Source organism: Xenopus tropicalis, chromosome 6 (genome assembly GCF_000004195.4).
Source record: "Xenopus tropicalis strain Nigerian chromosome 6, UCB_Xtro_10.0, whole genome shotgun sequence".
Taxonomy (NCBI): Eukaryota; Metazoa; Chordata; class Amphibia; order Anura; family Pipidae; genus Xenopus; species Xenopus tropicalis.
Window position 1 is genome coordinate 25,124,061 of NC_030682.2, and position 16,191 is coordinate 25,140,251.

The 16,191-nt window shown below is 35.7% G+C and overlaps 2 protein-coding genes across 3 annotated transcripts; both read left to right on the forward strand.

The window, feature by feature from the left end:
- The first annotated feature begins 2,678 nt into the window (after positions 1-2,678).
- On the forward strand, positions 2,679-7,323 carry LOC116411573 (protein elav-like). Of its 2 annotated transcripts, XM_031904061.1 has the most exons (12): positions 2,679-2,729; positions 4,494-4,529; positions 5,640-5,675; positions 5,823-5,858; positions 5,975-6,010; positions 6,158-6,193; positions 6,323-6,358; positions 6,512-6,547; positions 6,641-6,676; positions 6,824-6,859; positions 6,989-7,024; positions 7,179-7,323. In XM_031904061.1, the coding sequence occupies exons 1-12, from the start codon at positions 2,688-2,690 to the stop codon at positions 7,251-7,253; spliced, it is 477 nt and encodes a 158-aa protein (XP_031759921.1). In that variant the 5' UTR covers positions 2,679-2,687; the 3' UTR covers positions 7,254-7,323. The 2 variants fall into 2 exon arrangements, with proteins under 2 accessions (XP_031759921.1, XP_031759922.1); XM_031904062.1 differs by lacking the exons at positions 6,512-6,547; positions 6,641-6,676.
- Positions 7,286-14,457, forward strand: LOC116411572 (traf2 and NCK-interacting protein kinase-like). The gene is made up of 21 exons (XM_031904060.1): positions 7,286-7,343; positions 7,597-7,629; positions 7,800-7,838; positions 8,221-8,256; positions 8,459-8,509; positions 8,633-8,668; positions 8,895-8,990; positions 9,317-9,409; positions 9,738-9,830; positions 10,150-10,245; positions 10,399-10,434; positions 10,648-10,713; positions 10,815-10,871; positions 11,182-11,310; positions 11,568-11,678; positions 11,796-11,886; positions 12,110-12,225; positions 12,466-12,520; positions 12,731-12,809; positions 13,316-13,465; positions 14,066-14,457. The coding sequence occupies exons 3-21, from the start codon at positions 7,806-7,808 to the stop codon at positions 14,085-14,087; spliced, it is 1,446 nt and encodes a 481-aa protein (XP_031759920.1). The 5' UTR covers positions 7,286-7,343; positions 7,597-7,629; positions 7,800-7,805; the 3' UTR covers positions 14,088-14,457.
- Positions 14,458-16,191: the final 1,734 nt, after the last annotated feature.

A 16,191-nucleotide genomic window follows, 5' to 3' on the forward strand; every position in this document is an offset into this window, starting at 1 on the left:
TCCGACCCCTGAATTACTTCCCAGATAGTATGCAACATGTTTCTTTTCAGTACTGTGTACCCTGCAGGTTAGGAAATCTGCTCTGCGCTATCATGTTAGACAAATATGTTATTATACAGCATTTATTTTTCATTATGTTGCAGGTATTTGCCAGGGAATAAACAAAAGGACCTTTTCAAGCTTAAAGTGTCAGTGTAAAATGGGAAAGATAGGGTTGCATCATTCACAATGAGACATTGCATGCCAAGATGGAACAGCTGTTGTACAGATGTAGCCCAGCTAATTCTGCCTCTCAGCGCCTGGGAATGTACCAGCTCTTTAACTCATACGTCCTTGGCTGCAGGGAAATTTGACCTGACAAAAAAATGGTAAAAAACTGCCTTCTGCAGCAGTTTTTATCATCCCATTGACTATGCCATGAAAAATAAAAAAAAATATACACACACACACATATGGGATCTGTTATCTGGAAACCTGTAATCGAGAAAGCTCCTAATTCTGGGAAGGCCATCTCCCACAGACTTCATTTTAATCACATAATTCACATTTTTTTAAATGATTTCCTTTTTCTCTGTAATAATAAAACAGTACCTTGTATTTGATCCCAGTGGCCCGGCTGCTTCTAAAAAGAAAGCATATGCACATGTAAACGATGAAGCACTTGAAAACTGTTGTTAAACCAGTGTTTCGTTCCTACCCAGAGTACACCTTGATAAAGGTCCCCTGGGTAGAACCGAAACACTAGTTTAACACCAATAAATATCTGCACAGTACCATGAGTACTCCATAATTTACATGTGGATAATAAATATATATATTTTTTATTTTCTCTGTGATTTTAGATCATGTGATTTTATATATGTGGTCAATTACAATGAAGGCCCCACAAAACAAAAAAAAAAATCTCCATTGTCGCGGGCAACTAATCTCCCCGATATGACATCCCACCGGTGAGAATGTAAATCGCTGGAGGGATGGCATATGCGGCACTGGCGATTTGGCGAAATGGCCGAAGTTGCTTTAAGAGGAAACTTTGTCGATCGTAGCACCATGTATGCCATCCCACCGGCGATTTACATTCTCGCCGGTGGGATGTCATGTTGGGGAGATTAGTCGACCGCAACAAGGGAGATGTGTTGCGGGCAACTAATCTCCCAGTGTGCCACAGCCTTTATTAAACCCTATTATAGGCACAAATGACTAGCAGAGTGTAACAATAATAACATTCAGTTGTTAAACCACAGTTAGCCAAATATTACTGCACATTTACGAGTGAGATCGCACTGTGCAAAGTGCAGTTTTAGGTGCAAGTAGCCATGTTTCTTTCTCACATACAGTGATTTCCCTACAATTCCAGCCTTATAGTGGCTGCAAAGTGGTGCTGCCCTTGATACAGTTTTGGTTGATGCATTAAAACATATACTGCGTGTACACTTGTAATGTCAAAGGTTTATATTAATCCGTTATTGGAACAGAGTTCTGCTATAGCTGATATAAGTGATATTGCTACTCTAGCTGTGATAAATAAATATATTTTTCAGTCTAAAACGATTATTGTTTCACTGAGCAGGAACTACTGCAAAAAATCCCTGGCCCTTGTTAGATCGGCTCCCAAGCTCAGTAATAATTTGTCATAAAAAATGCATTACAAATATTTTGGATTGTTTATTTCTTAGAGTTTTCAGATCTGTCTCTTATTGTTAGTATGCTTTAAACATGCTGTTGTCCAAATGTATTAATGTGTTATACGTACAGTAATTTACAGTGATTAAACTATATGACAATAAAAAAAACTGTTTCATTTTAAACCCCCAACCATTATCGTCAGTGCTATCCCACATTTCTCTTGGGCTGCTGTGATGTCATAAGGGCCACAATCAGAGTATCCATCAACAGCTCCGATTGGCTCATTCTTTATCAGGCGACTGAGGTGAGTGGAGCTCAGGGTATTTGGATAAACACATTGGCAAATGTAATACTGGTATGGTGTGGGTTTAGAGACCAGGGTGTCATTAATATATGAAAAAAATTAGAAATTAAATCATTTAATTATGAAGAGGGTGCATACACATATATTTTACATGCTGTGATGGCATCATTCCCTGTACTGAGAATGGATTCACAACATGGCAAACAACACACTGCAAATTTCTATGTTAAATATAAACATTTGAAACTAATTGGGAAATGAATACAACCCAACAATCACTGTGTGAATTGCTGACCTACATTTCCCACCTTGGGCTGAGTGTGTGATGTCACAATGTGCTGAATCTCACGGGTTGAAATATGATCTCCTCCCAGCTTTGGGTTTGATGATGTCATAATGGGTACAGTTATAGTATCCAAGCAACAGCCCAGATTGGCTGATTCTGTATCAGGCAACTGAGGTGAGAGGAGCTCATGATTTTACTGCAAAAATATATACAGAAAATAAAAGTTTTACTACTTTTAAAAAATATTTTGTGGGTTTTCGAGACCACTAATAAGTTTGTGAATATATTAGATTGCTCCGATTTACAGGGAATATGATAGTGTGCTGTCTAATAAAGCAACTTGAAGAGTAATATACATATATACAGTATATATATTTAAATATAGACTGTATGTAGGGAATGTGCATAGAACATATTATTGGCATTACTAAATGTTTCTTTTTGTCTCTATAGAAAGAATCAACATTAAAGATGTTTAGGTGCTTTTTCCACTGTTTCTTCCGCGTATGCGGGGTAAGGAGTTCATTTTTTATACTGTAATATCACACATCATTTTGTGAATAATACAATAAAGGGAGTAACGTGTCCTCAAAAGATACACATAAATTGCTATCAGTTAGTAGTGATGAGCGAACCTGTCCGTTTTGCTTCGCAGAAAAATTCGTAAAGCGGCGAAAAATGCACAAAACGTTTGTCGCGCAATTTGTTTTTGTCTCTCGTGTCTTTTTTTATGTCGCCCGCACCCTTCTTTTAAACGCGACTGCGCCTATTTTGACACGCTTCAGATTTTTCGTAGGCGAATTTTTGTGGAACCTAGCTGCGAATATATGCCTGCCAAAAAAATTCGCTCACCACTATCAGTTAGACTAACTGTGCCTAAATACAGGTATGGAAACCCATTATCCAGAAAGTTCCGGAAGGTACAGGAAGGCCATCTCCCATCAAATAAATCAGATTTTAAAAATTATTTACTTTCTTTCTGTAATAATAAAACAGTACCTTGTACTTGATCCCAACTAAGATATAATTACCCCTTATTGGGGGCAGAACAGCCCTATTGGGTTTATTTAATGGTTAAATGATTCCCTTTTCTCTGTAATAATAAAACAGTAGCTGTACTTGATCCCAACTAAGATATAATTACCCCTTATTGGGGGCAGAACAGCCCTATTGGGTTTATTTAATGGTTAAATGATTCCCTTTTCTCTGTAATAATAAAACTGTACCTGTACTTGATCCCAACTAAGATATAATTACCCCTTATTGGGGGCAGAACAGCCCTATTGGGTTTATTTAATGGCTAAATGATTCCATTTTCTCTGTAATAATAAAACAGTAGCTGTACTTGATCCCAACTAAGATATAATTACCCCTTATTGGGGGCAGAACAGCCCTATTGGGTTTATTTAATGGTTAAATGATTCCCTTTTCTCTATAATAATAAAACAGTACCTGTACTTGATCCCAACTAAGATATAATTACCCCTTATTGGGGGGCAGAACAGCCCTATTGGGTTTATTTAATGGTTAAATGATTCCCTTTTCTCTGTAATAATAAAACAGTACCTGTACTTGATCCCAACTAAGATATAATTAACCCTTATTTAAGGCAAAACAATTTTGGTTTAATTTTTAAATGTAGTGATAAGCGGAATTTTTCATCAGTCATGGATTTCCCGCGAATTTCCATGTTTCGGCAGCAAATACATGTTGTTGTGCCTGCCCCCAAATTGTTTTTACTGACCTTAATGTATGGAGATCCGAATTACAGAAAGACCCCTTATCTGGAAAACCCAGAGCATACTGGATAATGGGTCCCATACTTATATCTGTGTATTCTGCTACATTGAATCAGTAGTGCTATTAAAATGACACTTAAATGGGATACAGGGCTTATTGTACTACATACATAGGGACTTATGTATCAAAATTCATATTTTTGTAATTGTGTAAAACTCAGAAAACATTTTGACTAAATAGTTAAGATTTTGCCTAGGATAGCCAATTGCTACTAACATTTTAGGGAACTTGCCATCCTGCTTGCCTTGCTATACTGTATATTTGAATATAAGTTGAATGGAAATATTCAGAGAATATCTAATATATATTGTTGTTCAATGAGAAACTGAAAACTATATGTTTCTATAAAATATGTTTCTTTACTTTAGAAAATATAGTATTCTATGTACATTTAGGAGTTTTATTTTAAGGCAAGTGTATTTTACTTTGTCTATTTGGACATTTCTTTTTGTAATTAAACCTTTTTTTCTTCACTAGAAACGGCAGAAAAAACCTTCCAAAGAACTTTCTTTTGTAAGTAGAGACAAATAGGGCGACATAAGTAAAATAGCCCAATTTCCTAACTAGTTGTGTAGTTTAAAGCACTAAATGTAAATATCCTTCTTGCCTTGCTACATTTACTACAGGTATGGGACCTATTATCCGGAAACCCGTTATCCAGAAAGTTCCATATTATGGAAAGGTCATGTCCCATAGACTCCCTTTTAATCAAATAATTCACATTTTTAAAAAGGATTCCCTTATTCTTTGTAATCTTGATCCCAACTAAGATATAATTAATCCTTACTGGAGCCAAAACAATCCTTATGGGTTTAATTACTGTTAAAATATTTGTTTAGTACAATTAGGGGGAGATTTACTAATCCACGAACGGTCCGAATATGTTTTTTTTTTTTAATAATCGGTATTTTTGCGACTTTTTCGTATGTTCCACGACTTTTTTGTCGCCGGCGTGACTTTTTCGTATACTTTCCGCTACTTTTTCGTCGCTGGTGCGAAAAAATCGGGATTGGTTTTTCCTCCGTTTACAATCGCTCAATAAGAAAAAATCGCGATGGCGACAAAATAATTGCACAAAATGCGATAAAGTCGCGGCGAAGAAAAAGTCACGACAAACACTAAAAAATCGCAATGGCGACGAAAAAGTTTACAAAATTTTCGTTTCCAATCCGATTTTTTCCCTTTTCGGGATTCGGATTTGTGGATTAGTAAATCTCCCCCTTAGGGTATGGATATCTGAATTACAGAAAAATCCTTTATCCAGAAAACCCCATGTCCCCAGCGTTCTAGATAACAGGCCCCATACCTGTATAACAGCATCTCCACTGGCAAAGAGTTGAGGTATAGAAGCCAATGGAGAATGCATAGCTGCAGATAGTAATGTGGCAGTAGCGCCCCTTTTACTTGACTGCAGATACTGAGAGAACATATAAAAGGCTTGACATTTGTATTCTCCATTACTAATTAAGTGAACACAAATTTCATAAAATGTTTTTTTTTAACTTGGAAATTGATTGCGCTAGTTATGTTTTGTCAAGGCAAGTTTGATTTATATAATTGAATTCATTCTATATGTGTATTTGCTTATTTATTTGTGATGAACCCTTCTTTATTCTCCTCTAGATATTATCAACTGAAACATCAACTGAAAATGTTGTGGTAAGCACAGAAATGTAATATAATACCAAAAAAGTGATTATCTTACCTTTAAAGGGATGTTTCGAGCCAAGTTTCATTTAAATCATTGAATGAATTCTAGTTTGCCCCCCTTTTTTTTAATAACATTTTTTTTTTATTCTTCACTAGAAACAACCAGAACAACTTACTTCAGAAATCATTGTGGTAAGCAGAAATATATAATACAATATAATACAATAAAATGGGATTCTTTTAAAGAAATAGTAGCAGCCAAGCTTATTTATTTTGGAGAAATTTTTTTTTTTTTTATTCTTCCCTAGAAACAACAAGATGAGATTATTGAACACGAAATTGTGGTAGGCACAGAGATGTAATATAATGGCAGAAAGTGATTATTTTACTTTTGAAGAGACAATGGTTGGATGTTTAGAGCCAAGTTTCATTTAAATCATTGAATTAATTCTAGTTTGCCTTTTTTATACCATTTTTTTATTCTTCTCTAGAAACAACCAGAACAAATAACTGTAGAAATAATTGAGGTTAGCAGAAATATAAAATAAAATGTGATTTTAACGAAATAGTGTCACCTATACTGTGTTAAGTTTTCTTTTAACAGCGGCAAGCTTATTTATTTTGGAGACAAAAATCGTATTTTTTTTCTTCCCTAGAAACAACAAGATGAAATTATTGAAGAAGAAATTGTGGTAAGCACAGAGATGTAATATAATGCAAGAAAGTGATTATTTTACTTTTGAAGAGACAATGTTTAGATGTTTAGAGCCAAGTTTCATTTAAATCATTGAATGAATTCTAGTTTGCCTGTTTTTTTTAATAAAATTATTTTTATTCTCCACTAGAAACAACCAGAACAAATGACTACAGAAATGATTGTGGTAATCACTTTTAAAGAAATGGTGTCATCTGTACTGTAACTTATGTTTTCTCTTAACGAATCCAAGCTTATTTATTTTTTTATTCTTCCCTAGAAACAACAAGATGAGATTATTGAACACGAAATTGTGGTAAGCACAGAGATGTAATATAATGGCAGAAAGTGATTATTTTACTTTTGAAGAGACAATGGTTGGATGTTTAGAGCCAAGTTTCATTTAAATCATTGAATTAATTCTAGTTTGCCTTTTTTATACCATTTTTTTATTCTTCTCTAGAAACAACCAGAACAAATAACTGTAGAAATAATTGAGGTAAGCAGAAATATAAAATAAAATGTGATTTTAACGAAATAGTGTCACCTATACTGTGTTAAGTTTTCTTTTAACAGCGGCAAGCTTATTTATTTTGGAGACAAAAATCGTATTTTTTTTCTTCCCTAGAAACAACAAGATGAAATTATTGAAGAAGAAATTGTGGTAAGCACAGAGATGTAATATAATGCAAGAAAGTGATTATTTTACTTTTGAAGAGACAATGTTTAGATGTTTAGAGCCAAGTTTCATTTAAATCATTGAATGAATTCTAGTTTGCCTGTTTTTTTTTTATAAAATTATTTTTATTCTCCACTAGAAACAACCAGAACAAATGACTACAGAAATGATTGTGGTAATCACTTTTAAAGAAATGGTGTCATCTGTACTGTAACTTATGTTTTCTCTTAACGAATCCAAGCTTATTTATTTTTTTATTCTTCCCTAGAAACAACAAGATGAAATTATTGAAGAAGATATTGTGGTAAGCACAGAGATGTAATATAATGCTTAATTTTCGTGTGCTTGGGGAAGAGGGTTAGATAGGTGGGGGGCCCTGTGGGGAGGTGTGTGAAGGCGGGGCCATTGTGGGGTGTAGGGGTCCCTGAGGCAGAAGCCCCAGTGGGCCCTGCACCCTTAGTCCGACTCTGGTTTCGCCTATACTGTTTCAAGTTTTCTCTTAACAGAGGCAAGCTTATTTATTTTGGTTACAAAAAACATTTTTTTTTCTTCCCTAGAAACCAGATGAAACTCTTGAAGAAGAGATTTTGGTAGGCACAGAAATATAATACCATAAAATATGATTCTTTTACTATTAAAGAGATAGTGCCATGTATATATGTTGACTTTTTTGTTTTAACACAGGAAAATGGGATTTATATATTTGACTGAATTCAGCTTGTTTCCTTACTGTAATAAAATGTTGTTTATTCTTCCCTAGAAACCAATGCAAGAGATAACTACAGAAGATGTTATTGTGGTAAGGACAGAAAAAAATTATTTCATAAAATTTGATTTGATTTTTTTGTACTATTAAATGGATAGTGCCATCTATACTGTATATTAAAAGTATATATTTCTTTTTGTGAATTTCTTTGACTGTTCTCTAGTAAAAGACAGATCAAACTATTAAAGACATGTTTATATACATCTTTATATATATAATATACAGATATCATAATATTACTGTTTTCCTAGTTAATAAAATCTCCTTTGCTCTACTGGCATAGGATATCCTCTTGACTTTATTGGCATTATAATCAGGATAAATCCCTATAATGATTACTGCATTAACTTATAAGAAATTAATTTTATCTCCTAAATAAAAATAAAACATCATCACCTCTTTATCCTTTAACCAGGCTCAGCAAGAGAATCCTTCTGATGAGACCTGCCTGGTAAGCAAGGAAGGAGTTAGTATCATACAGTTATTATTATTATTATTATTATTTTTAGCTTTCTTTTCAAAGTTGTGTCAGGTAAAATAGATAAAATAGATAAATTCTTCTTTAAAAATTTGGTAAAATGCTTTATACATAGTGCATTTTAGATATAGTAAGTTATAATAAGTTGATAACTAGATGTATTCCTCCTAACCAGGAGAAGCCAGAGGAACCAGAGAGAATAGAACCTGGATCAGGAAATGTTGAGGTAAGCATTAGAGAGGCTGCAAATGTTTAAACAATGATTAAAATCTTTATGCAAGATCATATTTTAACTTATTTGCAAGAGAAATAACATAACCTGCAAGATCTTTTCCCTTCTCTTAATCAGGAAAATTCAGAGGATCTTGATGCTGAAATCTGCCAGGTAAGAAATAAAGGCCTGCCTTCTCCTGCTCGGCAGAGTATTGAGGGTTTTTATAATAAGGGCACGGTGAAACATAACAACCACCCACCTCACTCAGCAGCTCTGCTTTCTGCCCTGAATTATGGGTTTATACATAGGAGTTTGGGTGATGTGGTTGGAGAGGTAGGGGGTAGGGTGCCTGAGCAGTGGGTCAATTCTGTCTACTTATTGTATCTCTTTTAACTAGGAGTTAGAACCTGATAATTCCTGGTATGCCATTTGCATGAGAGAAGAGGAAGAAATGGTCCGAAATGATGAAGAGGGCCTTACAGTGATCGATGAGGTTTGAGCAGAAATATTATTAAATCTTTACCAATATACATTTAAAGGGGCATTATTCCTCTATTACAATCCTTTTGTATAATGAGCTGCTCCTATAATGCTTCTTGCTACTAGTGTAGCTACTAGTGTATATTTCCATATTTGTTAATTTAGTTCAAGAATGAACAAGAAAACTTTACTATGACTCAATTAAAACTATAGGCAAGCTATAGTTCAACACAAGCCATGTACAGTTAATTCATGTTGAAAGAAGTCATATACTGCCCCTTTAAGCACCTTCTTTGGGGTTTAGTTCACATAATAACATATTTTCATCTTTTTAATTAGGAGTTGGAACCTGATAATTCCTGGTATGCCATGTGCATGAGAGAGGAAGCAGAGTTCCAAAATGAAGAAGAGAGCCTTACAGTGGTTAATGAGGTTTGAGCAGAAATATTATTAAATCTTTACCAATATACATTTAAAGGGGCAATATACCTCTATTACAATCCCTTTGTATAATGAGCTGCTCCTATAATGCTTCTTGCTCTTAAAATGCTACAAGTGTTTATTTCCTTGTTTTATTAATTTAGTTCAAGAATTAACAAAAAAACACTAAAATATGTTTTTATTAAAACTATAGGCAAGCTATAGTCCAACACAAGCCATGTACAGTTAATTCATGTTGAAAGAAGTCATATACTGCCCCTTTAAGCACCTTCTTTGGGGTTTAGTTCACATAATAACATATTTTCATCTTTTTAATTAGGAGTTGGAACCTGATAATTCCTGGTATGCCATGTGCATGAGAGAGGAAGCAGAGTTCCAAAATGAAGAAGAGAGCCTTACAGTGGTTAATGAGGTTTGATCAGAAATATTATTAAATCTTTACCAATATACATTTAAAGGGGCAGTATACCTCTATTACAATCCCTTTGTATAATGAGCTGCTCCTATAATGCTTCTTGCTCTTAAAATGCTACAAGTGTTTATTTCCTTGTTTTATTAATTTAGTTCAAGAATTAACAAAAAAACACTAAAATATGTTTTTATTAAAACTATAGGCAAGCTATAGTCCAACACAAGCCATGTAAATTTAATTAATGTTGAATATACTGCCTCTTTAAGCACCTTCTGTGGGGTTTAGTTCACATAATAACACATTTTCATCTTTTAATTAGGAGGTACCAGAGACATCTGGCAATGACACCAGTTCAAGAGAAATAGAACTGAGTGTCAACATTAATCAACAGGCTCCTATTTACTTGGATGATAAGGTTTGGATAAATAACAGACTTTTTTAATACAAAATATATGTTTTATATATGAACCCCTGATAAATTGACCTCTCCCTGTCCTTTTAATAATAATTGTAGCAATTTCCCCCAGTAAACTCAGTTAATCTGATAAAAGCTTTTTCTCTTCCCCAGGAGGACAATACCTATCAATTTGTAGAAACATACCCGGTAAGCAGAAGTTAAAAAACAGTATATTTGATAAAGCTCAACGTTCATGGTTTTATTTAGTTATTCCAGCCCTTTGTCTTCTCCCCTTATACACCACTTTCCTCTTACACTATCTAAGCTTATCTCATATTGAAAAGATATATTTGTCCTTCTGCATTATATTATTTACTATTTGTATTTTTCGTACTTTCAAATACAATGTTATTTTTTTAGGCGCCTTGGAAATATGTCAAACTTCTAAAGGCTTTAGGAGAGGGCCGGTTTGGTGTCCTTCATAAGGTGAGATATATATCCAATGTTAAAATGGCATATTTGGTATCATGGTTTTGGTGGATTCTGTCAGCTTCATCACAAACCTTCTTCCTTTACTTTTGTTACAGGGATGGCATCTTGTCCGAAACCGACAGGTGACCATTGAAATAATTAAGGACATGCAGGTAATGTATAATGATATAATTAATACCATTATATAATTATAAGTATTTTTATTAAAGTCCTTTTACACCAGCATAATAACATAATGATTATCACTAAGAACACTAAGATTATCATGCAACTACTTATATAATACTTACTACTTAATATAATAGGCCATCAAAGCACAAACTGGAGAGAGGCTGCTAATTCATGTAGAATTGAAGCAACTTTATCATAATGTTCTAATGTCTTCACCAGTCTCCATTCATCATTACTAGAATTGTAAATGGGTCCATGTTATTCAAATTACTTTCTTTTGTTTGAAATTAGGATGAAGAAAAAATCCTTCAAGAAATAGAAATTTTAGAGATGGTTTATGGTCATGATAATATTATCAAATTTCATGGCGCATATTACCATAAAGCTTCTAGGAGGACAACAACAAATACAGGACTATGGGTAAGGAAGTGTTTATTCAGATGGATTAAACTTTGTACAACAAGCAATGGCTTTTATGCAAGGTAGCATTTTGGATGCAAGATAGAGATACTTTCCAAGATAGAGGTTCAATATCTTCTGGCCATTAAATGTATTTGAAAATCTGGGAGGGGTGTAAGAATGCCTACATCCAATTTGTAAAGCCGATACCCAGGCTTCCCAATAAATCATAGTTATACATGTTAATATATTATATACATATGTTCTTTGTGTTATAGATTGCTATGGAAATGTGTGCCGGAGGATCTGTATATGACCTAATGGGCACCAAGAAGCAATATTCCCTAGGAGAAAGATGGATTTCTTATATTTGCAGAGAGGTGTTACAGGTATGTCACATGTGAGCCTCCTCGGTACTACTCTGGATATTTGTTTAAGAAATCTATACGTTATTACTTCAAGAGCACAAAAATATTTATATTTTCACATTTGTATTCATTTTCCAGGGCCTTTGTCATCTGCAAAAACTCAAAATTATCCATCACGATCTAAAACCTGAAAATCTGATGCTTACGAAATATGGAGATGTAAAAATAGGTAAGTGGCGCTTAGAATTGGATGTAGAATGGATGTTGTGCAGCGCAAGTCAATATGAATCTAATGTGTTTTATTGTTTGGTTTTCTCTGCCCATTTAATCCTTCAAAAATAATTTTTTTAAAAAAGAGTTTTCCTTTAGGAACTGCTTATAAATGAAATGATTATTTATTTTGTAACATGTGAATGAAAATTCTAAGTCACATTTTTGTCCTACCATTTTAGTTAATTTCGAACATGCAACAATAGGAGAAAAGAGCGATAGCAGCGCTGGAACAGTATGCTACATGGCACCAGAAGCACTTGGCTGCTTGCGTAAGAGTGCCGAGTATGACTATAAGGTATAGTGATGTCTTCTCTCTTACTTTCTATTTAAGAGCAAATGACACCTTTATCTAAAATATATGTAACCTATACAAGGAACTGAAAACAAAGTTTTGCTCACCCACTTTATATACCCCTCTCATAACAGCAAAACCAAAGTTGTAAGTTGATTTTTGTTGTTATCTGAATGATCTATACCTGGAATTGTGTCCTGTGTTTCTCTAATTGTTGACTTTTCCCCCATATTTTTATTTTAGGCCGATATATGGTCTTTGGGGATCACAGCCATCGCTATGGCACAAGGATATCCCCGTAAGTATACCCCCAATAGTTCTTGCCATGTTTGTGTACCTTAACACACAAAGTTTTTTTTAAGGAAGGTCAGCTGGCATTTAGGTGCCCTGCTGTAATATAAAATAATGCTGTGTCCAATGTAAATCAAACAATTAACATTATTAGTGAAATAGTATAATTATTAGTCAACGTGTTCTAATATTCTAATATCAATTTCCTACAACCTAGCATACAGCAACGAACCGGAAAAGAGAGTGATCAAAAAGATCATTTTTGGTCAAGCTCCAGTACTAACATGGGACAGATGGTGAGTTATTTCCATAGAAACATGCAAACAGAGTGAGGGGGAGATAGGGAAATAGAAAAGAAAGTAAGGGTGGAGAGGTTGGGGGGATTGACAAGGGGGTAAGGTGATTTACAAATGAAAAAGAGAGATGGGGAAATTGAAAAGGGGAGATTACAGTGAGGGGTGGGAAAAATAGAAAAGGTGAAGTAAGGATGGAATATAAAAGAATGACATAGAACCTAGGAAATAGTTATAACTTTTGAATGCAGCATCTCATGCTCCGCTTCAGAGCTTTGAGTTGGTATCTGGCAATACATATTTACAAAAACAGGATGACAGCACCTGTGTTGCACATACATGCACCCTAATAGGTTAAAAGTAAACAGCAACAGTCAGCAAGTAACTGTAACAGGGGGGCTTATAGAATATTCAGGGCACATGACTGTGCTGATGAGATCTGAGTCTATGAATTGCCTTTTATTATAGTATAAAACATAAGTAATGGTTTAACATCTTTTTTTTTTCAGGAGTGACACTTTCCACTCTTTTGTTGACAAATGCCTGCAAAAAAATCCTAACAAGAGACCAACTGCAGAGAAGCTTTTGTTACATCCCTTCATCACAGATATCGGTGATGTAAAGGGTGTAAAATGGTGCATTTCAAAACATCTGGAAATGTAAGGAAAATTACTCTTTTTATATTATCGTTTAATTGATGTTTATAACTATCTACTCTCCTATCTACTTAAACAAAATTCACTAACTTTCATACATGTACAATAATGTACAATAATTCTGTAACTGAAGCCCCAATAATAAGGGCCAGGGCCGGAACTAGTGGTAGGCAGAAGAGGCAGCTGCCTAGGGCGCAACGATTGGGGGGCGCCAGGCAGCAGCCTCTCCTACCTACCCCTAGTTAAGTTTTGCATCACGCCGCTTCGAATTGCACGCCGCGCCGCGACCCCCCCACCCCCGCTCTCGAACTGCACATGCGCGTCAAAACACGAGGGGGGGTGCGAAGTAGCGGTGCAGGGGCGAGGTAGCCGAGGGTGCCCAGTCGGCTCGGCCCGCCCCTGATAAGGGCTTAGATTGTTTTAGGGCAGGGGTCAATATACTAGGCTATAAAAGAGAGGCCCCCAGGGTGAGGTGGGGGAAAATGTTGGGTACTTTTAGTTGACCTTTAAATTAACAGCAAAATGCATGTCAGATAAACAAATAAATAAATGCAGGATTATTTGAAATATTTTGTGGCTAACAACAAACAATATTACTCTCAGGACACAAGAATCACAGCTATAAAGAAAAAATGAAAAATCGAATTTGATGATGAAAACGTCTACAACATCGGAATCAGAACAAGAAACCAGGGCAGCCATCGGGGGAGGGACGGGGGCACAACGTTAGGGGCCCCAGATGTTAAACGTCTACTGGGCCCCATTAAGAAATGTTGGTTCCGATGGCTGCCCTGCACGAAACACCTGTAAACAAATTCATCCTGTTCTCGGATGAGTTTTCTCTTCTTGATAAACAACTTTCTATAAGGACTTAGAGACAAAGGAAAGAAATGCGGAATTCAGAAGAGAACTATATTTTTCTTTGATTTGACAAAATAATTTTTGTCTTTTCAAATGCTGCTAAATTTGTTTTAATAAATCCAAATAAAGAATAAAAAAAGACATAAATGTATTCAGTGCATCCATAATTGCTTTCTTATATACTGACAAACTTATACAGTGTCGTTTTAAATGATTTTGCATACTGCATTTATTATTAGGGAGACAGAGAATGGAGGGTAGGAGATGCCCATATTCAGACCCAGCACAACCATAATTTAACCTAATGTAACTCCTTATACTCCTCACAGGGGGGTGTTTATATTTTTAAAATGAAAAGTCCTAGGTCTGGGTACATTTCAGATGCTAACCTTGGGGTATTGCCCAAATCTGTAATTAGCTGTGATCTTCTTGTGGATTGTGTCAATAGCTGCAACTTAGATAAGTCAATCAAAATTGAACATTAATGCCAATATTGGTGCTGCCAAAAGTGATGGCATCACCAGGTTCCCTCCAACAATGTCATCCGGCGCAACATGACAGATTGCAGAGCACTGACTGACTTTTGAACCATCTCACTCCCTGTCCTCAGTGCGTGCTGGACTGTGGGTGAGATGGTTCAAAGCTTAGTGAGTGCTGTGTAATCTGTCATATTGCACCAGACAACATGCACAGTACTGAGTAGGAGGAGCTCTCTGTTAGTAGTTTAGACAGATAAGCTATGTTTTATGTTTTTTAGATGTAAATTGCATTCAGTGGCCAGCGTATTTTATTCACTAAGTTGGCAGCAAGGGATAAATAAGACTTTACAAAGTATGGGGCAATAACAAAGGAGTTGCACAGCTGGGCAGAAATATTAAAAAGGAAAATGGATGAAAGATCTAAATAAGGAATAGGATTAATGAGGGAAACCAAAAAGAAAGAGACACAAAGAAAAATCCAATGAAATGCAGAGAAGAAATTTAAAGGACATGAAAAGGCAAAGTCACTTGGGGTGCCAAAATGTTAGGTACCCCCAAGTGACTTTAATCGCCTACCTTGTACCCCGGGCTGGTGCCCCTGTTAGAAGAGAATAGCACCAGCCCGGGGTACCTGTAGCGCTTCCTCCTTCCTGTATCGCTGCGCGCGCATGCGCAGTAGTGTGAAAAGCTGAACTTTAACAGAGAAGTCGGCTTTTCACTCTACTGCACATGCGCCTAACTCACGGTCACAGCTTAACGAAGCAGGAAGCGCATCGCTCCAGGTACCCCGGGCTGGTGCTGTTTTCTCCTAACAGGGGCACCAGCCCAGGGTACAAGGTAAGCGATTAAAATCACTTGGGGGTGCCTAACATTTTGGCCCCCCAAGTGACTTTGCCTTTCCTTGTCCTTTAATTGTCAAACATATCTGTATATAATATACTATTCTGCTAGTAACCACAACTGCCTCTCATTGTATATAATATGATTGAGATGTCATTAATTACTGGGGTTCATTTATCAAAACTGAGCCAATAAGCGCCTGTGTAGTATCTTGTGGCAACCAAATTGTTGCTCCTATTGTTCCACCCACAGCTGTCTGAGCAAAATCTAATCTAACTCTAAACTAACTGGTTGCTGTGGAACACTGTCCAGGAACAAATTTGCCCAGTGTTGGCAAATCAGCCCTGGTTGAATCTTACTGTGTAATGTGTATGAGTGTCAGTGCTCCCTTGCACTAACTGAATAATGCACTTAGGGTATGGGTACTTACAGTATGTATGTATAACTTTATTTATAAAGCACTATAAGGATATGCAGCGCTGTGCCATGTGGTATGAGACACAGTAGGAAGGAGGTCCCTGCCCTGTGGAACTTACAATCTAAGTCTTA

Excerpts from the sequence above, each read along its gene's own strand:
- LOC116411573 (XM_031904061.1), top strand. The coding sequence starts at position 2,688 with ATGTTTAGGTGCTTTTTCCACTGTTTCTTCCGCGTATGCGGG. Across the intron at positions 6,194-6,322 it reads TAACTGTAGAAATAATTGAG|AAACAACAAGATGAAATTAT; the intron begins GTTAGCAGAAAT and ends TTTCTTCCCTAG. Across the intron at positions 7,025-7,178 it reads TTATTGAAGAAGAAATTGTG|AAACAACCAGAACAAATGAC; the intron begins GTAAGCACAGAG and ends ATTCTCCACTAG.
- LOC116411572 (XM_031904060.1), top strand. The coding sequence starts at position 7,806 with ATGCAAGAGATAACTACAGAAGATGTTATTGTG. Across the intron at positions 8,669-8,894 it reads TTGATGCTGAAATCTGCCAG|GAGTTAGAACCTGATAATTC; the intron begins GTAAGAAATAAA and ends TCTTTTAACTAG. Across the intron at positions 12,810-13,315 it reads GTACTAACATGGGACAGATG|GAGTGACACTTTCCACTCTT; the intron begins GTGAGTTATTTC and ends TTTTTTTTTCAG.